The 24,577-nt window shown below is 32.9% G+C and overlaps 1 protein-coding gene across 1 annotated transcript; it reads left to right on the forward strand.

Annotated features, from left to right (window-relative positions):
- Window positions 1–307: 307 nt before the first annotated feature.
- Window positions 308–3,179, forward strand: LOC110824705 (large ribosomal subunit protein uL1z). Its single transcript, XM_088223148.1, has 6 exons — window positions 308–475; window positions 640–689; window positions 1,544–1,763; window positions 2,134–2,299; window positions 2,614–2,819; window positions 2,887–3,179. The coding sequence occupies exons 2-6, from the start codon at window positions 685–687 to the stop codon at window positions 2,938–2,940; spliced, it is 651 nt and encodes a 216-aa protein (XP_088079274.1). The 5' UTR covers window positions 308–475; window positions 640–684; the 3' UTR covers window positions 2,941–3,179.
- The last annotated feature ends 21,398 nt before the right edge of the window (window positions 3,180–24,577 follow it).

A 24,577-nucleotide genomic window follows, 5' to 3' on the forward strand; every position in this document is an offset into this window, starting at 1 on the left:
TTAATTATATATATCTTTCATAAAAAAAATTAAGTTATGATTGGTATAATATCCTAATTTTTCTGAATTAAATATCACTTAATTTTTAAATAAATTTTAAATAAAAATTATTGTTTATCTATTATTATTATTAACATTATCGCAATTAATATTTTTGTAATTTTTTATTTTTATTTTTATTATTATCAATTATTACTGTTACTAATATGTTAATAAAAAGAAGAAAAAGTAAAAAAAGCTTTCACAAATAAGCCCAGCCCAAACCTATTCTTTCCCCTTACCCCAAACCCTATCCGTCCGACTGCCATTTAACCATCTATGCTCTTTTTGCTCACCGCGGCCTCCAGCCTCCCCTACCCAAAAAAAACCCTAGACTTTTCTCCTTGGTTTCTCTGCTAAGCCGGCCACAATTTCTCCCATTTTCTTTCTTCTCTTAGTTTTTCCTGTCAGCCGCGGAATCTTATTATTGTGGCAGGTATAGCTTTCACGGTATTCATTCTATTATTCTTTGATTTGTTTGTTCTTCGGTTTTATTCAATGGAGAGCACGAAAGGCAGGTAGTATCTTCTATGTTTCATTCCATGATTGTTTAATTTTTAATTTGGTACATGTTTGATTTGTTAGAATTTTTGTTAACAGGAAGCAAATCAATAGGGTTGGGCTTGTAAAGTCCAGATTCTCAGTATGAGGTGTGTACACTATGTTTCTTATCTTTATATAGTCCATACGGTTTGTGCGTGATGATTATACTGTGTATATTTATGTATCTGTACATATATGTTTGTATATGCACAAACACAGTCTACGGTCCTTATGGTTTCTTTTTCCTGTTCATTTCTACTATTATATTTGTGTGTAAATATTTGTAGCTAGAAACAGGGTTTGATATATATATATATGTGTGTGTAAATTTGTACCAAGAAACAGTTCCTGATAAGATGCTTTTGTTGCTTAAATCTTATGTGGTTTAATGGTCGTTAGTGAATCAGAATAATGAATGGAGGAGCCAACGATGCCATCTGTTCTCGTCTTTCATTGATAGGACGTATTGATATGTCACTCTTTGTAGACAATTTTTTAGTAACTATAAATTTGTACCTTTGCTTTAATACTGTTATGTGGAATTCAGGTTTTATGACTTTTGTTGTAACCCTTTTATTTGAAATGTGCTTTTGCTATTTTAGATAGTCCTTGCAGTCCTTACAATATGGAAGTTAGTAAGTGCCTAAGTTGTCATGGAAGTGACATGATAAACTCGTGAAGTTGGAATGCTTGAAATTCATGAACTGACTAGTTTTTATTACTGTGATACTTTTACCCGTGTTTGTTCACTGTACATAATTTTTTTTTTTCGAGATAAAAAGGAAGTATATTAAGTACAGACACCAAGGGGGTGTCCCCCCTGTACAACATAATTAAAAGTCACTGTACATAATTTATTATTACCTTTTTGGGTTCCTCCTTGCTTCTGAACTTTTGGTTTGGTATTCCTGTTCTAAATCTATGTTTTGCTTCATATGCTGTTTTGCTTCATATGCTACAGTAAGCTTCAGAGTGATGCACTGAGGGAAGCTATCTCCACCATTGTGAATGCTTCAAAAGAGAAAAAGCGGAACTTCACTGAGACCATTGAACTCCAGATTGGGCTAAAGAACTATGATCCCCAAAAGGACAAACGTTTCAGTGGTTCTGTGAAGTTGCCACACATTCCTCGTCCAAAGATGAAGGTCTGCATGCTTGGAGACGCCCAACATGTGGAAGAGGTAAGATTCTGCTCTATTTGAATGTGATAAAACTGTTGGTTCCACTTCTCTCCTCCATATGGTCTCCTTAAATGCAATGAATTTTTGTTTTGTCTTCGAACTTTTTTTCTGATGGTTCTTTCTTCTAATGAGTTGGTAATGTTTTGATTTTGGTGTATACTGTTCTATATTTTCTAAGATTTCTCATCTAGTGATTGTTGGCTGCCAAGGCTAAGCTTTTGGTGTTTTAAATTTTGCTTGGTTTTGAACCTTCTGTCTTTGGTTTTTTTTTAAACAATAAGGAGAGGTTTGTGTTAGCGTAGGTTAGTTTTTATATTCACTTTATGTTCAATTAGAACTGAAGGTTTTTTCGTTGACATAATTGCTGCAGGCAGAGAAGATAGGTTTGGATTATATGGATGTGGAAGGCTTGAAGAAATTAAATAAGAACAAGAAACTTGTTAAGAAGCTTGCCAAGAAGTACCATGCATTTTTAGCATCAGAATCAGTTATTAAGCAGATTCCTCGTCTTCTAGGCCCTGGTCTTAACAAGGCAGGCAAGTGTCTATTTTCAGAGTGTCAAATATAACCATTTCCTCTCTGTTCTACCTGTTGATTTTATCATTCATATTTTGCAGAGCACTATTATGTTCACATATTGTGAAGTTTCTAAGTAACTGGATTTTTCTCTCAATTCTGTTGGTTTAAAATTTCTCTTCCTTCCTGGTTGGGTTTCAATTTGGTGCATGGAAAACCAAGTTTCATGAATGTTAATGCTAATTGTGTATTGTGAAGAAACGTCCACATCATGGTTAGCTTATTTGAATCTACATCTTTGTTTGTTAGCTTATCTATTTATGTTCACAAACAGGAAAGTTCCCTACTCTTGTTACTCACCAAGAATCTCTCGAGTCTAAAGTCAATGAGACCAAGGCCACAGTGAAATTCCAGCTGAAGAAGGTGCTCTGCATGGGAGTAGCTGTTGGGAACTGTGCTATGGAAGAGAAACAGATTTTTCAGAATGTTCAGATGAGCGTCAACTTCCTTGTTTCATTATTGAAGAAAAATTGGCAAAATGTAAGTTTCATTTCACTTGACTCTATTGTTTTTATGGGATCAGATCATAATTCAATGTGGAATACAGGTGAGGTGCTTGTATCTGAAGAGTACCATGGGCCCATCGAACCGTGTTTTTTGAATTCCTACGTGCCTTGTCGTGGAGTTGTGCTTCGGATTGATCGGATCTATCCGAAATGGTCATTCAAGCTGTGTTTTGTCTTTGTTGAGTTGGATGGTGAAAATCTTACAACTTCTGACTTCCATTTTATTTTTTTTGGTAGACACGGGAGGATTTAATTTCTGGTTCTGGTTGTGTTTTGGTATCTTTTATGGCAAATTTTGTGGGAAAATTTAATTTATAAAACTTTTGAACACCAATCTCGTGTTTATGTCATCAAGTTGAATAACTTACATGAGATGTTTATTATCTGTTTCAATTTCTCTTACAAAAGCTAGTTGAAGATGTTGTGTTTATTTCACAATTCAATATATTTTTCTTTTACAAAATTCAAAAACATAACAGAGAGGTATATACACTCATCTGTTTTACAAATCCCATAAATTTTGAAAGAATAAACCAACCGAAATTTCTCTCTTTAAATATATATTATAAGCAGAAGTAAAATATGAATTTCAAATTATGAATCTTCACAAAATCTTGTTAGAAACCAAGTATTCTTAGTGAAAAAAGTCTATAGCCGTTAGAGACATAAAAATTTCATATATGATGCATTTAATGCATATAACATTACAACTCTAATTTGTAACTACAATGTATGTCCTGTCGTAGTGAATACATATACGCTATACATGTTTAAAAAAAAAAGATGAAGAAACCTTCCTAAATGGTAGATATGTGCACTCTGGGACACATTACACCAAGAAAATTTTTACGATTTTTTAAATTTTATTTTCACAAATTTATTCCATCTTTAATATACTTTGAAATTCTTTTTTGAACAATTTTCAAAAAAATATTACGGTTTTTTTCTTGCCAAAAAATGATTATGTAATATGTTATACTACATTTTCTCATTAAAAGAAAAAAAAAATCATATTCATGTTTAAACAATTGTTTCACACAAAATACTAAACTCTATTTTTCAAAAAATAATTATGTAATATATTACGCCGCATTTTCTCAACATAGAAAAAAAATTAAATTCATTTTATGTGATATGTTACACTAAATCAACATAAAAACTTAAATTCATTTTATGTGTTATGTAGCACCATTTTTTTTTTTATAATACATTAAAACTCAAAATTCTGAAAAATAAAGTTTTGAGAGAGAAAATCATTTTAAAAATTCTTAAATTTATTTTCAAGCTAATTTATGATTTACTACACTACAAATAAAAGAGAAAATCTTTACTATCCAACATTTTAATCTTCGATAGTATACTTTTATCTTTTTTTACATTCATAAACTATCCGTAAACCATAAAAGCTTCGACTAAGCTCTTTAAATTCATTTTTTTTTTTTTAAGTCTTGAACTTTTGTTTTCTACACACAAAGGTTTCATAAAATATAATTTTTTGTGAACATGACTTTAAAAGCTTTGTCTTATATAATAAATCAATCCAAACCTAACTGTTAACTAAACTGAGTGAGAGTTCCTGTGAAATCAGAATCAGACTAGACCTCCCATTCAGGGTAAAGCTTACAACCTCACCGAGCAGGATGCTAAAGCTAACCCGGACGTGATACAGGTACGTACACTATCTGTAATCATCTTGGATATATTTTGATTGATATTGGTGTTTCACATTCATTTGTTTCATATACTTTTACAAAAAAATTGAATGTGTTACTTGAAAATCTTGATTTTGTGATGTTTATGTCTACTCTTAGGAGTAGGACACCACTAGGGAGGTCATATATAAAGCTTGTATCGTAAACATAACATATAGAAAATTGAGTGTAAACTTGATAGAAATAGACATATGGGATTTTGATATAATTCTGGGAATGAATTAGTTAGCGACGTATCACGCCACTGTAGATTATTTCCGCAAGAATCTTGTATTCAATCCTTCTAATGAAGAGTCATTTACAATATTAATAAAAATTTTAAATATTATTCCCTCACGGTGATTGCCTTGTTTATATGCCACTTTAACTCAATTGTCTTTTCTACATTAGAAAAACCTAAGAAAAAAGTTTGCATTTAAGAGATTTTTGTGGTTCGAGAATTTTCGGATGTATTTTCTGATGAACTACCCAGACTACTAGTAGATAAAAAAGTTAAATTTACCATAGATCTTCAGTCTAGCATCTAACCCATCTTAGTTGTCCCTTAACGCATGAGCCATATAGAGATAGAAGAGTTGAGAAAACATATCAAAGAATTGCAGGATAGTGGGTTCTTCTGACATAGTGTTTCTCTTTGGGGTGTTGGAATCACGTTTGCAAAGAAGGGAGATGGGTCCTTGAGGTTATTTATTGACTACAGGGGATTGAATAGAGTCACAATCAAGAATAAGTACTCCCTCCCCAAGATTGATATTCTTTTCGATCAGTTACAAGGTGCTCATGTTTTTTCTAAGATAAACTTGCGTTCGGGTTACCATCAGGTGAAAATTAGGATAAAGGACATTCCCAAGATAACATTCAAAACTAAGTACGGACACTATGAGTTCTTGATAATGCCTTTTGGGCTAACTAATGCCCCTACCATTTTTATGGACTTGATGAATAGGGTTTTTAGGTAATTTCTAGACCAATTCGTCTTTATGTTTATTGATGATATCCTGGTTTATTTTAAGAACAGAGAATAACACATTTATCACCTGACTAAGGTTTTATAGGTTTTCAAAAAAAAGAAACTGTATGCAAAATTGAGTAAGTGTGGGTTTTGACTTGAACAGATTACTTTCCTAAGGCACATAATATCCAAGGATGGGGTGTTAGTGAATCCCGAGAAAGTTGAGGCAGTACTCAGTTGGGAAAGATTTACTTTAGTTAAGGAGATTCGTAGTTTTTTGAAAATAATAGGTTATTACCGTAGGTTTGTAGAAGGGTTCTCTTGTCTAACCACTCCTCTGACCCGACTTATAAAAAAGAACGTCAATTTTGAGTGGAACGAGAATTGCGAAAGGAGTTTTACAGAACTCAAGAAGCGATTGACTATTGCAGCAATTTTGGCTATACCGAGTGGGACAGGTGGATACACAGTGTATAATGATATATCTTATCTGGGGGTGGGTTGTATTATAATACAGCATGAGAAGGTTATAGCCTATGGGTCTAAACAGTTGAAGAGTCATGAAAAGAATTACCCCACCCATAACTTAGAATTTGCCACTATTATCCACGCCTTGAAGACTTGACGTCATTACTTATATGAGGAGATTTTTGAGATTTATACATACCACAAAAGCTTGAAGTATATATTCACTTAGAAGGATCTCCACATGCGTCAGAGGCATTGGATAGAACTCCTCAAAGATTATAATTGTAAGATTTTGTATCACCTGGGTAAGAGCAATGTGGTAGCCGACGCGCTTAGTAGAAAAAGTGCGGTATGTTGGTTCACTTAATAGTTTATGAATGTAGGTTAATAGGGGCTGCACAACATATATGGCTTTAGGACTTGAAGAGGATTACATACTTGGCCCATCTAATTGTCCAACTCGAATTGATTCAGAGAATAAAGAAAGCCCAATTGACCGATTTTACCCTAACAACTCTAAGGAAGGATATAGAGCAGGGAGTAAATCTAGAATTTCGAGTCTTTACCGATGGGTTGCTCAGGTTTTAGGACAAGGTGTGTGTTCTAGATAACAGTGAATTGAAGAGGAACATCATGACAGATGTCCATAGCTCAAAGTTCACCATACATTCCAAAAGTATTAAGATGTATCAAAGTATGCGATCTCGTTTTTGGTAGAGTGGGATGAAAAGAGAAATCGTTGATTTCATCTCCAAGTGCTTGTATGTCAACAGGTTAACGCATAACATCAATGCCCAGGTGGGTTACTTCAGCTATTACCGATCTCGGAGTAGAAAAATAAACATATCACCATAGATTTTGTAACATGATTTCCTAAGGCACGCTCGAGACATGATACTATCTGAAAAATTATTGATCGGCTCACCAAGTGTTCTCATTTCTTGACTATCAAAATGACCGACCTCTTAGATAAGATAATAATAATCTATATCTAGGAGATAGTCAAGCTACATAGAGTTTCGACGACAATGGCATCCGGCAGATACCCTAGGTTTACCTTAATTTTGCTTTAATTTTTAGCAAGCAATGAGAACAAAACTGTCTCTCAGCACCGTATTCCACCCTCAAACCAATGGACAATTAGAACGGATAATTCGCACACTAGATGATATGTTCCAAGCTTGTGTTCTAGATTTTGGAGGCTATTGGGATGATCACCTACCCTTGATAGAGTTTGCCTACAATAACAGCTATCAAGTAAGTATCCATATAGCCCCGTACGAGACATTATATGGTCGATCCTGTAGGTAATCGATTTGTTAGGAAGAGGTAGGTGATAGAAAATTGTTTGCGCTAGATCTTGTAGATGAGATCACAACCAAGATAGTTAAAATTAGGAGGAACATTCATATAACTAAGAGTAGGTTGAAGAGTTATACGCAAATCTGGATATCGAGGTGATCGTGTGTTTGGAGTCCATTACCGGACGAGGTATGAAAACGACCGGGTTAATTGACAAAGCTGAATATTGGGTTCACGAGTAGAAGAATATCTCTATGGACCCCCAAGGGTTCCAGTAAATAGGTAAAAAGAAAAATTATCGATCTTACTCAATTGTAAATAAAATCATAATGTTCTCTGAGTAATCGGCTTTATAGGTTAATTTTGAAAAACTCGTAATGGTAGGTATGGAATAAACGGTTTTCTTTATGTTAAATGAATTTACTTAAATTAAGGGCTCAATTAGCTATTTTATATTTTTTACTAACCTTCAATTTCCATATCAGTGATTAGTGTGATATTTTTACTGGCCTAGTATAACTCGCAATCCTATTAACCATTTTAGATCAAGAAGATTAAGATCTAGATCCTGATCAATAGAAGATTATGAGTAGGTTTCCTCTCGGACTCCATCAAGTGTTAGTAGAGGTTAACCCCCTAGAACATTTATTTACTATTTTTAGTTATTTATTTTATTTTTTTACGAACCACTGTAAAAAGAACATTTTCATAACCTTATTGGACACTCTAATTTACAATATAAGGAATGTAAATCCTAACATTATTGTTTGCTTCTACATTTAAAGTATGAATTCGTTTTCTTTAAGTTCTGGGTCTTTACATACAACCTTTGATACATTTTTCAAACAATTAGTGAAATCCAAAATTTAAAATAAAACCAACTAAATGAATTAAAACAATAATTTAGTATCTATACTATTTTGTTCAAATTACTTCATATTTTAATTTTATTTCAAATTAATTAATGTACTTTTGAAAAATTTTCAATGTAGTCCATCCCTATTAATAATTGTCAATAATGTTTATTTGGCTATCAAGTGTCAAATTTATTGACATGTGACACCTTTTAATTGTATAAGATTTTCATGATTATCTTCTAATTAGTTGAGATTAGATTGTCATAATTATCTCCTAATTTGTTGTGATCAGATTTTTGTATCATTTTTTATTTTGATATATCATGTTTATCTCATATTCTTTAGGAGGAAGTATGCGCAGATGGTTATAAATTCTATGAATCTATTGTATCAAACATTAGTGAAAAACAATATCAATTTTTCAGATTTTTATGTTATCAAAATAGGTTTCTAAGTCCCTGCAAACTCTAAGAATTATTCCTTAGTACCATGGCTATTGAATCAACAGAATTCACCACCAAATCAACCATTGTATCATCCACTTCTATTATACATATCCAATATGAAAAATTCAGGCTTTAATGCTGGTATAATCCTCATTAGAACCAATTATGACATTTGGTCCCAAATAATGGAAATGCACATTATTGGTCGTGAAAAACTTGACTATATTATTGGTGACTCACCTAAACTCAAAATAAATGACCCCTCTTACTCCAAATGGTATGCTGAAAATAAAAAAGTTAAAAGCTGGTTACTCACATCAATGACACCATAGATTATGAAGAGGCATCTCCGTCTACGTACTACACATGAAATTTAGACTGCTCTTACTAAGGCATTCTATGATGGATAAGATGAAACACAAATTTTTGCTCTTAATCAACGTGCTTTTTCTCTTCATCAATCATGTCGTTCTCTTCCTACATACTATGGTGAACTAATTGAAATATTTTAAGGACTTGATTACTGTGACAAAGTTAAAATGAAGGATCATGATGATATCATTATGTATAAAGCATTTGTTGAGAAATTGAGGATACATATCTTCTTGAATGGTCTTGACATTGAGTTTGAACAAGTGCGATGATAAATCCTTCGCATGAACCCAAGTTTAGATATTGAGCGCATATATATATATATATGCTCGTGATGAAACAAATCATCCAACTCTCTTAATTGATGACTTGACTGTCTTTGATTCTATTACAATGTTAGCTCGTCGAAACAAACGACCTACACATCAAGTTAACACTGGTACTACTCCATCTTCGTTAATGATGAAATTTTGTAGTTTTGATATTGGAAATAAACAGCCTGGCTCATCTAGATACTGTACTCATTGTGGAGATACGATATATACTATAAGTTGATGTTATGACTTGATTAGATATCCTCAATGGTGGGACCCTTTTAAGGCTCAAAAATGTAAAAACATGCTTTCAATAGCAATAACATTTGTTTCCATTACTAGAACTGAAGTATTTCCACATAATGCTACCTCCTTACACACCTCCTCAAATTCACAAGGTAAGTTTCTTACGGACCCTGCTTTTATCAAATCTTATGCACAGATTATTGATTCTGAATCAATTGATCATAAATCCTTTGATACTACCTTGTTTTCAAAGTTGAAACCATATGAAAAATCTATTGTGTTTACATCAAATGAAACTGAAGCCATAATTATTGGTAAAAGTTCATTTTCTCTAAATAAGCTGAATTTACATTCTGTTTTGATAGTTCATTTTCTTAATTTTATTAATATCTATTTCTTAAATTACAAATTCTTTAAATTGTGTTGTAATTTTTTGGTCTCACTATTATGTTTTTAAGGACATCAATGTTAAGAATATAATTGTTATGCCTAGGATCCAATTATTTATGTAATATATTGAATACATTATTATTTGAGAATTTATTTTAATATATGGTAATAATATTTTTATTATCATATTTTATTATCTTATTATTTAATTTATATGATAAAGTTCTTGATTAAATTTATAGATTTTGCATTAAGATGAAGATCTTGATAATAAGAGTAAAATATTTTATGATTTAATCTAAAATATTTTTAGTTATTGGATCATTAAAATATGACATTAATGATTCAGTAAGACTAATATATATGTGATAGTCTTTATAAAATAAAGATTAGTTGATCTCATTAACTAAATCACATATATTGATGATGTATATAGAGATATGATCATTGAACTGACCCAATTGAGAATTTTTAATGGTTAATATTATCTTAAACTGTCAATAGAGTATTCTCTTAAAATGATGAGATGTAAGAATTTCATTTGATACGAGATCATCATAGTAATTAACAAGTTATTTATTATACTTTGATTTTAGACACCTATAGTCATAGAACTATAGTTGAAAGGATATTTTGTGTGATTAAATACTTGTAGAATTAATGATTGATCAAGAAGAATCTGTCAACTTTGGTAATAAGTTTAAATTCTATGTTATCATTTATTATAATGACTAAACTAAGATATTGGTTAGAAAAATTGAACAAAAGAAGAAAAGAGTTTTTTATGTCATTCATTAGTCAATTATAATTGATATGAAACATAGCTGGTTACTTATTAAGATTTGATAATTAAACATATTCTAGGGTTAAACCGGAGCAATAATGACAGAAGAAAATATTACATCATTTTTTAACAGGTTCTTAAAAGTAATTGTACACTTCATACTATTCGGTCGTCAAAAAGTATTGCTAGACACCAACCTAAATTAGTAAATTGGTTTGACAAATTTGTTACAGGTTTAGGATTGAACCTATAGGATCGCACACTAACGAGTGTTCTAACTTTTGCTAAATAAATTAATTATTTTAATTATTTGAGAATTAAATTAGAGAATTTAATTTAATCAAATAAATAAAATTTTTAGTGTAAGTAAAATATTATTATATTCTTTATTAGCACCAATGATATAATTAATATTAGAGATAAATTGAATTTTTCTATTTTTAAAATAGAAAATTAATATTTATATTTTTAGTTATTATATTATTATACTAATAATATAATATGTGTGACTATTATAATGATAGAGATTATTATAAAATTTAATTTAAAATTAAATTGATTTATAAAATTATTTTATTAAATAATAATAATTAAAAAATGCAACATATATATATGAGATATATATATGTATATAATTGGGTGTTAAAAAAAATAAAAAAGGAGATAAGTCCAAATTGATTTGGATGTCTACAGGAAGAAGTAAAAAAGGACATGACCACCCATGCCATATATATATATATATATATATATATGAGTGGGGATCGCAAAGAATCAGTGAAGAGAAGAAAAACAAAAACTAGTTGCACACCAAAAGAAAAAAAATGGGGGAGGTTTTTTGAATTTTAACACAAATATTATTCAATTTGTTCGTCTATTCCATTGATCAAAGAGTTAATTAGTGAATTTCAATTTTTGTATGGATACGTATAGAATGTTCGTATTTTTGAATACTTTTAATTTGAGAACCCGCAGGCATGTATGTTTTAGATTTAATCTTTAATTTACAATATAATTTTTAAAGCACAAATAGATCATATTAGATTGTTCTATATCTTCCGCTGCGTGTTATGAATATATTACAATCATGCAATCAAGACAATGGAGATGATTCAATGTAGTGCTAGAAAAGGAAAGCTCTATTATCTTGATCTCACATCGTCTGGTTTAAGCACATTGGCTTAGTCATTATCTGTTACTAGTTTTAAATCTACTTATGATATCTGGTTGTGGCATAAGCAATTTGAACATGTTTCATTTGGATATTTAAAGCATTTGTTCCCCCAATTATTTTCAAACACATCTTCAACATCATTTAAATGTGAAACCTGTGAGTCAGCAAAGAGCCATCATATTACTTTTTTGCTAAGTTTGAAAAAAAGTTTTTTTGTAAATTATACTTATGCACTCTGATGTTTGGATTCCTGCAAAAGTTCCAACTTTGAATGGATCACATTGGTTTGTTTCTTTTATTGATGATCATAGTCGCATGACTTGGGTATATTTGATGAAAACAAAGCAAGAGGTTTGCTCATTCTTTAAACAACTTTATTCAATGGTCGCTACTTGGCATAAAATTTGAATTCAAGTTCTTCCCACTAATAATTGTAGAGAATTCTTAAATTCTTCAATGATCATGAGCTAAAGCAATTCTTAAATGATCATGACATAATTTATTAAACCACATGCCCCTATTCCCTTTAATAGAATAGAGTTGCAAAAAGAAAAAATAGACATATCCTATAAATGGTTTCAGTCACACTTTTTAAAGCAAACATGCCTTTTTATCATTAGGGAGAGTAACTTATTACAACATCTTACTTAATAAACTGTATTCCATCTCATAACTTGGACTTCCAAACACCTCTTGAGACATTAAACCGTAGCCTATCTTATCCACCCACTTAAACCTACCTCTAAAAGTTTTCAGTTGCACTACTTTTATACATACTCCAAATCATGCTCACCATAAACTTGAACCACGAGCTCTTCGATGTGTCTTTATTGGGTATGGTCTCCATTAGAAGAGATATTAGTGTTTTCACCCACTAATTCGTAAACTGTATGTTACCATGGATGTTATGAACACCAGATATACTTTCCTGCAACCTCAATTGTAAGTCAAGAAGAGAAGAGTATTGACTTACAATCTTTTAGCTATCAAAATAAAAACATGAGTCATACTTTAATTGAACACGAACCTCCTGAACTAGCAAAACCCACTGAACCTACAGAACCTGAACTTAAATAACCTAAAGAAATAGATTCAATAGCTGAGTTGAAGTACTTGAGCTTGAACCATGTGATCATTATAATATAACTGAACCAGAAATATCACAACAAAAAAGATTGTCTCCACTTGATGCTTCTATTCCTCATGAACCATCATCAAGTGCAAAATCTCAGGTAAACCTTGAACCTTCGCTCCAAATACTTCCTAATTATACCATAATAGGAGTTTCTAGAGCTTGTTATGAGCCTGTTCTTAATTCTACCCCTAAATACCCATGAAGTAATTATATATCTTATTATTGGTTATCAAAGACATGTGAATCATTTGTAAATCAATTATCTACTGTACATGTTCCTAATAGTGTATAAGAAGCCATAAAAAATCCCAGGTGGAAGGATGTAATGAATGAAGAGATGAAATCTTTAAGAAAAAATACAACATGGGAGGTGGTTGATTTATTTGTTGAAAAAACCCTGTTGGATATCGATGGGTTTTTACATAAAAATGCAAAGCTGATGGTGATATTGAGAGATTTAAACTCGACTTATAGCTAAGCAATATAATCAAACATATATGATTAATTATGTAGAAACTTTTGCACCAGTAGCTAAGATAAAATAGTATGTATTCTCTTATCATTAACTATGAATTTTGATTGGACACTATATCAATTTGATGTAAAGGATGTATTCCTGCACGTGGATCTCCAAGAAGAAGTTTACATGGAGTTACCTCTAGGATGTAGGCTGCAGGTTGAAGGAAGGAAGTAAGTTTATAGATAAAAAATCATTTTATGGTCTACAGCAATCACTGAAAGCTTAGTTTGACACATTTACAATGTCAATGAAGGCATTTGGTTATCAACATAGTAGTTCTGACCATACACTCTTCATAAAACACAATGAAGAAAGCTAATGGTAGTTATTATATATGTTGATGATATGATTGTGAGAGGAAATGATGTCGCTGAAAAGAATGCCTTGTAGTTTTATCTCTCTAGTGAATTTGAAATAAAAGATTTCATATCATTAAAATATTTTCTGGCAAAGTATTAAGATCTAAAAATGGAATATTCCTATCACAATGGAAATATACAACTGATCTACTTAATGAAGTTTACATGTTAGCTTGCAAACTGAGTTATACACTTGCTGTTGAAAATATCAAGTTAGGTACATTTTAGATCAAATTCCAGCAAATAAAGAATGTTATCAAAGGTTGGTAGGATGATTGATGTATCTTTCACATATTAGACTTGATTTGACATACTCTCTTAGTGTTATAAGTCAATTTATGCACTCTCCAAGTGAAGAACATATGAAGGCCGTGATACATTTTTTTACAATATTTGAAGTCCTTTCTATGCAAAGGAATTATTTTTATTAAGGGAGATGTTTGAAGTCCTTTTTGGGTAAATTAATTAATTAAAACATCACAATCTTCTTAATTCACGTGCTTTATTTTTTAAGTTTCTAAAATCAATATACTTTAGTATTCCTTGCCAGTATCTTTAAGACTAATGTTTATGTGACGCTCCGCATCTTTGTGCTTCATGTGGTATTAATACTCCATTTTATTCGGGGCTTTGGCCAATGAATTTTTATAATGTAATATTTTCTGTTTTATTTTATTTTAAATTTCTGCCCTTTTTTCTTAAATTATTAAAATTTATTTTAATTTTCATATGGTTATTTTATTTTATATTAATTATTTTGTTTTTAAAATTTTAAATTAAAGGAGGAAAGGAGACTAAGGAAAAGTTGCGAGGGGGAAAAATCCTCTAGCCCTGCATACGTGTCATCCCACCGTTTAGGCGCGCAGGCTAGTTGCATGTGTTAGACCTAGCTTGCTTCACACAACAGACTTGGACTGCGTGTGGCCTATTGGGCTCTGCATCGCTGGCCTACTACTGCCTACTACCAACCTATCGTTGGCCTACCATCGTCGTTGCTACTGCCATTGCCGTAACCACCGTCGTCACCTTGGGAGTCGTGCCTCCCTTGACCGATTGACACTGATGACATCATCATTTTCTCTCTACTCACGAATTTGTGACACGTGTTACAAATCCAACAGTTCTCTCCCCTTATAAATAAGACCTCCTCCTCCACTTTTCCTCACCCATTTTCACATTCTAAGACCAAATTCTAGAGGGAGAGAAAGGGAGACTTTGAGAGAGAAAGAAAGTTTGAAGAGAAGGGGGACTAACTTACAAAGAGTCATCAGTATTGGTAAGGAATTCAATATTTTCTTGTACATTCTAAGATATATTTTTTAAAAAATAAAGAAAATGAATTGTTGGTTCCGTTGTGTGATTATGACATGATTTTTAAAGAAAAGAATGCTGAATTTATTGCATGAGTATGACATGATTTTGAAGGTGTGATGAGTTATTTCTTATAACGTCGTTTAAATGCATGTATTGAAAATGCTTACATTATTATGAACAAATTGAAATAAAATTGAAGCAAGAATGAATTATATGAAATTATTGACATAACATGAAACATGAATTAATCTGTTAGATAATTCTATCTATTTCTGTTATCCCCCCTCTATTTGAAAAGACATGAGATGACCACTCCCTATGGATGACAGTATGAAAGCACGTAGGATATTTTAGGACCATTATGGCAAAGTATGGTCGTGGTCATTGTCTTTAGGACCACAATGGTCGGCATGATTGTGGTCATAGATCGTGTTATAGTATGGCGAGCCACAAATCAGATATGGTGTGGCAAGCCACAAGTCAACTATGTGTAGCGAGCCATAAATCTGCTGTGGTTGAGCAAGCCGTAAATTTTTGTTAGAGTCACCACAGTAGTATTTAGGAGTCCATATTAGACAATAGATAAAAAGTCGTAACGGGTTTCATGCAAAATATGGTAAAAGACTTAATACCGATTATTGTCTGATTAGTTTAATTTTCTTCTTTGATGCATATCTTTATTTTAATTAATGATCTTGATATTAAGTGCTTTTCTTACATCAATAGATCGTTGAAAAATGGTAATTAGAAAAAAGGTATTTTCTTAAATGCTTTTAATTTTATAAAATTTCTTAATTATGTCATTTTAATATTGTATGCCTTACTAAGTTTCATAAAACTTACCATTTCTATGCTAGGCCCTCCTAGATAACATCAAAGAAGATTTTTGCGATGAGTTTTTCGAGTTACCCCTTAAAGCTTGCCTGGATCTCGTGGATCCTTAATCGTTGATGAGTGCATGTCTTATTTCGCACTTTAATAAGTCCATTTACATAATGATAGAAGTGGCCACCTTTTGTATCTTTTTGTATTTTGTATTTTGTATTTTGTATTTTGTTGCCACTTCTGACCTTAATTGTATATGTAACTAAGAACTCCTATATTTTGTAAGGGACTTTGAAATGCAAAATTTTTCACTGCATATATTCTATCTAATGCAGTCATATTCTGTATTGATATCTAGCATCCTTATGCTATAATTAATATTGGGGATTTCATAGTGTAGGTCACAGTTTTAAGAAAGTTTGATTCAAAATGCTCAACTTGAGGGAAAAAGATCGAGAATGAGATTAAGGGTTAAAACCCAAGTGACAGTGAAAAAAAGATGGGTCTGAAGGCAAAAACCTTGGAGTGTTTCCACATGAGGAAGTGTTACAGTATCCCTCGGTACTCACTAAATTATTTTCACCTTTTTTCTAGTTTCTTTATTTTCGTAGGAATCCAACAATTATGATGAAGCAAATTCCAGGATGAATCTTTTTGAAGAAGGGGGAGATGATGTGAGCATAGGAAGGCTTAAACAAAGATCAAAGGGAGAGTCCTGTAAGAAGTAGGAATTCTATGGCATTCAGGATTCTCGTAGGATTGTTACCAATGAGCAAGCGACAACATGAGCAAGGTGTAGCCCACACGCATCATGTCATGTTGCGCGTGCACATGCTTTATGTCATATTACGTGTATGCACACAACAAGTGCACTGCATGCACACATCCATGGTAGCTCGCATAACGCGCACATGCAGTCTCCAATAAGGAAAGTGCATGTGCCCGCAGGAAATGGATTTTTCCTGTGGTATAAAGACATTTGACCCCTACAAGGATTCCCACCAATCCAAAGCCAAAAAGGAAATGAATTTTGGTCATCCCAAGTTTTCTAAAGTGGTTTTGACTTAAGATTCACCTAAGGAGGCCCAAGATAACTAACTCAAAGAGAGCCTAAACAAAGTTCAAGGATGTTTTGCCTTAATTTAAAGAAGCTGGTCCAAAGCCTATGAAGATCTAAGGGAATCTCAGCCTTTGAAGGCCCAAAGGAAAAATAAAATCCATCCAAAGGACTAAAGGGGCATATGACCATCACATGTCATGGATGGGAGCACCCTTTTTCACATATGTGAGTAAGCAAGCATAGGAGAAAGGGAACCTGCACATGCAAGAACCTTCTACCTGTGTGGAAAGCCCTTCTCATCCTCTTTTGGATCAGCTTCAAAAATTCCTAAATGTTTAATGCAACAACTTGAAGTAGGTAAGGAAGAAGAGTCAAAAATTCATAAGAGAAAGGACCCTCACAAGTGAAGGAGTTTGCAAGAATGGTGAAACTCTTGATTGGACTCTCACCCGCACAAGAGTCCTAACCGAGAAGAGTTTTGAATCTCTCACATGTTATATGTTTTTTCATTCTTTTATTTTAGATGGGACTCATCATAAAAAGGTGCTCTATTTAATTAAAGGTTTAAAGGAACACAAAGACAAAAATCAATCTTCCAAGGGAGGATTGGCTAAGGACAAGTCTTTTTATCAAAGAGTCCACTTCAAGTGTTCTTCCTTAAACTCCAAACTATACAAATAATTAATTTAATACAAGGAAGAACAAGGTGAAGCAAAGTAAATCACTTCAAGTTAAATAGGACACAAGGATCGGTCGTGGGCGGGGAGAATTATCCATTTAATATTTTAGTATTATTTTTATTATTATTTTAATATTTGAATTAGGGTAAGACTAGATTTAGATAGAATTTTATTCTTTCAATTTAAGTTAAATTATTCTAGTGAAAGCATATATAAAAGCCTTACTCTTAGTTTATAAACAACAATCAATTTCATATTATTGACTTAAATTTTTCTCTTAGCTTTTGCTAATTGAATTATGACTGTTCATTCAGAAGAGGTTTTTCGATCGTCTTGTTGAGTTAAAAAATTGAATTGATTTATCAGGTAAGCCATGATGTGATGCAGAACCCAAGGTTCAAAGATTACATCCAGAACCTCACATCTATTTAGCATAGATAACTTAGAACCCTAAACATATCCTCCCTACTAAACCCACAACTAACCTGTAATTGAAAACTTGGGTAATCGTGATGAAAGAAGCAAGAATGAATAAACACCAAGATAACTTGATAAATTAATTCAATTCTTGATGCAACAAGAACAATAAGAATTCTCACTTGTCAACGTTCTACCAAAGGCAATGAAATTCTTGAAAATAAAATATTTATAGGCTAAAATACTTAGATTCTGCCAAAAGATCATAATTAAATTACCTAAAGAAATATGGTATTAAATGACCTAGGAAAATATGATATTAAATGACCTAAAAGAACATGATAGTAAATTACCTATAAGAATATAATATTAAATAACTTAGAGAAACATAGTATTAAATGACCTAGGAAAACATGATATTAAATGACTTAGGGGGAACATAGTATTAAATGACCTAGGGAAACATAGTATTAAATTACCTAAAAAAATATGAACATAATTTATTTATCTAGGAAATAGCCAAAATGATCCTAGACATTCATTTTAAATTCTACCCACACACTTTGGATGAAATTAATGATCTTCTTTGGTTTATTTGATTCTTCAAATAGTTCATATGTGCTAAGTTCTTGTTGTATCTATTTTTGTAAAAAGCCTTGAAATATATGTTTTAGTTCTTAACTTGAAATCTTGTGATTGGATCAGCTGACATTGTAATATCTTCTTCATGCTTCTCTTTAATGTCTTTTGAACCCATGTCTGCATCATGAGATCTTTTCTATTCTTTTTATTTTTTCAGTTACCTTACCATATTATTCTCATAGAATTATTGGGTTAAATATGGAGGGTTTATCTAAGAATTTAAGGTTTCTGCATGTTAGTGTAATATACAAAGTTTTGGATGATATATGTTGATCTTGGGTCTTTCATCAACCATATTTTGGATGACATGTGTTGATCCTGGGTTAAGCAAGTATATAGAGATGTGATGTGATATTGGATGGCCCAAATTTGGTGTCAAGGATGCCAATCTGCGTCAAAGAGGAATCCAGTAGGTCCTGACTCAAACAGAAATATAAGTTCTAGTTTCCTAAACAAAAACACCCAAAATAGGAAAGTAATTTTATCCCTAACTACTTTTCTAATTGGGATTATTCCAAAAATGGGCCAACTTTGTTCAAGCCAAAAAACTTAAGGCCCAAGTGAGATTAATGGACTTAAATAATTGTAAGAAAGCCCATGCTCGAGGAAGATGGCCCACACGAAACAAGTGTGCCCAGCAATGCTCGTGCACAGGCAAACCCAGCTGCTCCACCACACGGTCCAGAAGACCCGCAAGCACTGATCATGAAAATAGTCACGTGCGTGTAGGTCGAAGGGGTTGAACACGCACACCCCTCATGTACGGGCTTGGAACTGGCCCAGCCGGCCCAGTGCGCGACCTATGACCCAACTTGTGGGCCCACTTTTTGTGGCCCATGCAGATCGGCCCGCTTGGGTTACCTAACCCCGGCCAGCTCATTCTCCACATTTTAATTAATTAATAATTGTTTATTTTAAAATTTTAAAAGAATTTGGAACTCACTTTTTAATTACCCATATTTTAAATTAAAATCCTACATATTTAAATTAATTTCTCCATGTATTTTACATGGGAATCACATGGGATAAGCTTTATCTTATTTTTATTATTATTTTAATGCAAATTTTATCCCAAAAATTATTCAATTAATTTTTTTGTATTTGATGGGATAAAATAAATATTTTATTATGTAATTGTCCTAGAATTAGATATAATTTTATCTATAATATTATTTTATTATTTATTTTAAGAATTTGTACTCATCTAAATTGTCCGGAAAATATTATAAATGGGCATTTGTCCATGCATTATAAACACACCAATTACAATCAATTTGAAAGAATTCTTGAAAGTTTAGCCTTTTTTTCTTTTAGCATTTTTTACTAATTTAGTTTCTTCAAGTTCTTCGACGAGCAGGAGTCTTTAAAAATCTTGTTGACCCAAGGAACGGGGATCAGCTTATCGGTAAGTCTGTGGTATTTTTTATTTTTTTAATTTTAATTTTTTTAATATTTATTTTTGCATTAATTTTAAGATTATAGATTCAACTAGAGGGGGTGGTTTATATAGGCGGTTAAAATTTTAGTATTGTATAATGTTAAATGGGTTATATGAGTTGATTTAATCCTCCCCATACCCCCCTGCGTCAAGATGACTATAAATGCCATGTATCTATTGTATCAAACATGAATGAAAAGCCATATCATTTTTCCATATTTTCATTAATTGGTCTTATTGTAATTTCAATGTCATAAAAGATGTTATATGATATATGATGTAATATTTAAAAAAAATTAGTTGTTGAACAATTCATACTGATCCATAAATTAAAAAAACCATTAAAAAATCCATCCATGCCCAATCCTTGTCATTTGGCAGATCATGTTCTTTTTTGTGGAATCTAAATTTTTAGATCTATCCATAAAGCTAAGATGGTTTTCATTCATGTAATTATTATATCATCAATCTCATTGACATCAATGCCTTCATTAGCATGCATAACACCCTACACCATGACTTGTTTTAAATTGCTCCTTAGAACATTGACCATTAGATTAAAAACTGTTCTTTTGTGCTTGAGTAAGGACCAAAAAATAGTAACTCAAAAAAATAAAGTTAGGAACTTTTCTTCATACATTGATTGTGCAAGAACCAAAAAGTAGCAATGAGAGAAAGGTGAAGCAGAAGCACAAGACCGAGTAGTCCTTTGTGGTGATGGGAACATGCGACAGTGGAGTCAACAACTTCATCTAAAGCAAAGTGCACGTCTCCATCGTGGAAAAATGTGTGCATGACAGATGGGAGGAAGCATTGGAGGGGAGGAAGAAGAAAAAGGGATACATTTTTGGGGATTTAGGGGAATAAAGGATATTTGTTTTTTCATTTTAGACTGGTTCAAACAGCTCCAGATTAAAATGATTACCATGTTAGATGTCACATTGCATCTGATGTGGCATTCAACTAATGTTAAAAAATTATTTATTGGATTCCTTATTTTTTGTGACATTTCGTTACCCGTTGGGCAGTGATGTCCAATACAGAACATATATGAGCACACCGCATGCTAGGGGCCTTGTTCTAACACCTATGCATGCCCGGATAGTGTTCCTTATACATTCGGCACACAATTGTGTCTTTGTTGCGGTCTATCTCGGCACATCAGTGCCTTTACTGCATCAAGCCAAGGCAGAAGCCTTTCTTATTGATTCCTTAACATTGCATTTTACTTTCCAAAACTGATTATCAAACATACATAAACATCTAACTTGTATTTTTAAGAAAAATTTCATCAGAACATCAAACCAACAACATATTAAACATCATTTTAAATGCACACACTTCATACAAGTTCATGCATGTAATTCTTGAATATTTTAACTATTTTGAATGACGTATAAAACCGATTAAAAACATCAAAATATTGTTCCCATCCTTACTAGAAGTTGATTGTGTTTTGGCTTTTAAAACGTGGTGAGAAGCTTGCAGTTTGTGGAGAGGAAATGGTTGCAACAAAGAGCGAGGACAACGAAGCAGTTTGAAGCTCCTAAGTTGAAGATACCTAAAAAACTTGAAAAATTAACAGAGCTAATTTAAGCAAAAACTTCTATATTGATATTTTAAATTATGTGCTACAACCTATGGGTAAAGACCTTTATATAAGCATTTCCTGAGATAATTATGGTAGAATGCAAACACTTGAATTTAATCTAAATTCTAGCTAGATATATTTTTATCCTAATTTTAGTATTAAAATATAATTAAAATAGTTAATAAATAATAATTTAATCTAATCTTAAGATTAAAATAATAAATCTTTAAGCCTAAGGATAAAACAAAAAAAGTCACAATTACATTTAAACTAATATTAAAATATTGTAATAGTTAATATTAAATTCCTTCTTTTCCATGTGGTGAAATTTGAGGTTGAGTTGATGAAGAGTTTTTATAGAAATTACTCCACAAAAATCACATGTTAAAAAAGAGAAGATTCCTTCCTGAAGAAAACTATCCAGATGTCATACAACGGACGTGTGCGGGAAAGGATTCTTGCATGCTCCACCCACGCGGGCAGATTTCCTACAGCTTGGGCATGTCATACGTGTTGGCAAACCCGCATACATGCTCTCTGCGCACAGGCCTCCTGCGCATTTGACATTTGTGTGCACAATCTAACATGCTTGTTTTGCGCGTGCATGCTGCGTGCGGATTCTGTTGCACGCATGGGTTATCTATCTTGCACACGCTCATGTGCGTATTGGGCTCGGGTTGGGCCTCCCGCCCCTCTACGACTTTGGCCCAGCACGTATGGCCTTCTACTTACACTTCTAGGCCGTGTGCTGTTGTGGTTGTGGACCTTTCTCGCCTGTCGCGTGAGACTATTGGTCGAAGCTTTACCTCCGGGCCGAGGGCCATGAAGGCTGAACGACCATGGGCCTAGGCCTTCCTCATCAGGTTTTAGGATTGCCTCAAAGGCCCACTCTTCATCTCCTCCTTCGAATTCTTGGGCAGGTTGATTGATGGCCTGTAGGACTACCCTTGCTTAATGTCATCTAGGATCCATCTAACATGATCCAAGCTTCTGTGAACTGGATCATTACACCTAGATGGGTGGATCTTCGCTTCGCAGGTATGTGCTTATTTTCTTGGTCTTGTTTTCTTCTAAATTTTGGGTCAAACACCTACGCCATGTGGCTTACCATATGAAGCATGTTCAAGCCTACTTGATATCACATCATTCTATTTTTCCACACTAGGATCCGTGGATTGGGTTTTCCTGATTCTCTGAATGAGACTGGGTTGGATCCTAATATAGGCAAAATAAGTGACGCGGGAGGGTATGGAGAGGATTGAATCTACTCTTGAAACCCACTCAACGTATGTAATATCGAGACAATAACCACTTAGAATAAAACTCCTCATTCTAATTGAATTTATAATCCTAAAAAAAAAAGAAAAAATGCCACGGATTTACCGATAAATTGATCCCTACTCCTTGGCTCAACAAGACTTCTAAAGGCTCCTACTTTCCGAAGAACTTGAAGATTAGCAAAAATATTAAAAGAAAGAAAATTAAAACTCTCAAGAATTTACTCAAATTTATTCTCAAATGTGAGATTTATATCATACGGACAAAGGTCTATTTATAGCCTTTCCCATGTGATCTAGATGAATATAAAAATCTTGACATAAATAATAAAATATTAATCTAGATAAAATTTTATCTTAATCTAGGATAATTACAAAATAAAATAAATATTCTATTCCAAATAAATTAATTAAATAATCTTAAGAGATAGAGTTTAATTAAAATAATATTTAATTTAATAAATATAATAAGTCCATATTTATCCTATGTGAAATCCATATAAATCACATGTGAAAATCACATTAAAATAATTAGGATAAATAACAATGATTAAAAATATAATAAAATAATAGCTTAGTATAATTCTAAGATTAAAATATTATATAATTAATCATTAACTTAAAAATAATAATAAAATACTCAAGAGATAATTACCATGTGAATTTTGAAAACTTTTGAGCTGAAAAAGACACATGGCCATTTAAAATCCAAAAAAACTCACCACCATCCGTACGGGCTAGGGGAGCCTGCATGTGCGCGCAGCTTGGGCCAGGCCCACGTGTGTGCGACCTTTGGGCCTCACGGGCTAGGGGAGCCTATAATTGCTGCTGGACCGGGCTATTGGGCAAGGCGTTTGGCCCAGTTCTGTCTCTCTCGGGTGTGGGTCCGCTGGATTGGGCCTCAAGATGAGAGTCGATCTTTGGGTCCTCCTGATAGGCCTCAGTTGACCCACCCGTAGGGGTGTGCGGCATGGGCCGCACGTGTTTCTCACGTGCATGGCTTGCTAGGCCGCGGGTTAGGCCTAGCGGGCTGGGTGGTGAGTCGGGTGACTTGGGTCGCCTGCTTGCAGGCATCTCCTTTTCGTGCGTTGTCTCAGACACGCCACTGTTCTAGGATCAATCAGAAAGCCCATAATTTGTCATCATTGATGCTACTTTGGGTCGATCGTCTTGACGACCCATAAGGCTTCCCGGTCTTGATGGCGTTGATGATCCATCTTACCCAACTTAGGCTTGCACGAACTGGATCCTTAGGCTTCATGGGATTGGATCTTGTCATCGAATCTCAACTCTGTTTTCTTAAACTAGCCTTCTCCTGGGCCTTATTTCCATATTGGCGCAAAATCTAATGGTTGCCTCCCGAGTAACTGGAACACCCTCCTAGGGTTACATCAATAGGCGTTTTTGCTTTGATGATTCAATCGAAATTTTGAATTATTTTGAGCATTTTCCACTTTAAA

This window comes from Carica papaya, chromosome 6 (assembly GCF_054855325.1).
Source record: "Carica papaya isolate Zhongbai chromosome 6, ASM5485532v1, whole genome shotgun sequence".
NCBI classification, from domain to species: Eukaryota; Viridiplantae; Streptophyta; class Magnoliopsida; order Brassicales; family Caricaceae; genus Carica; species Carica papaya.

Bases quoted from the DNA above. Each gene is read 5' to 3' on its own strand.
- LOC110824705 (XM_088223148.1), top strand. The intron at 1,764-2,133 runs GTAAGATTCTGC...TAATTGCTGCAG, and splicing joins ACGCCCAACATGTGGAAGAG to GCAGAGAAGATAGGTTTGGA. The intron at 2,300-2,613 runs GCAAGTGTCTAT...GTTCACAAACAG, and splicing joins CCCTGGTCTTAACAAGGCAG to GAAAGTTCCCTACTCTTGTT.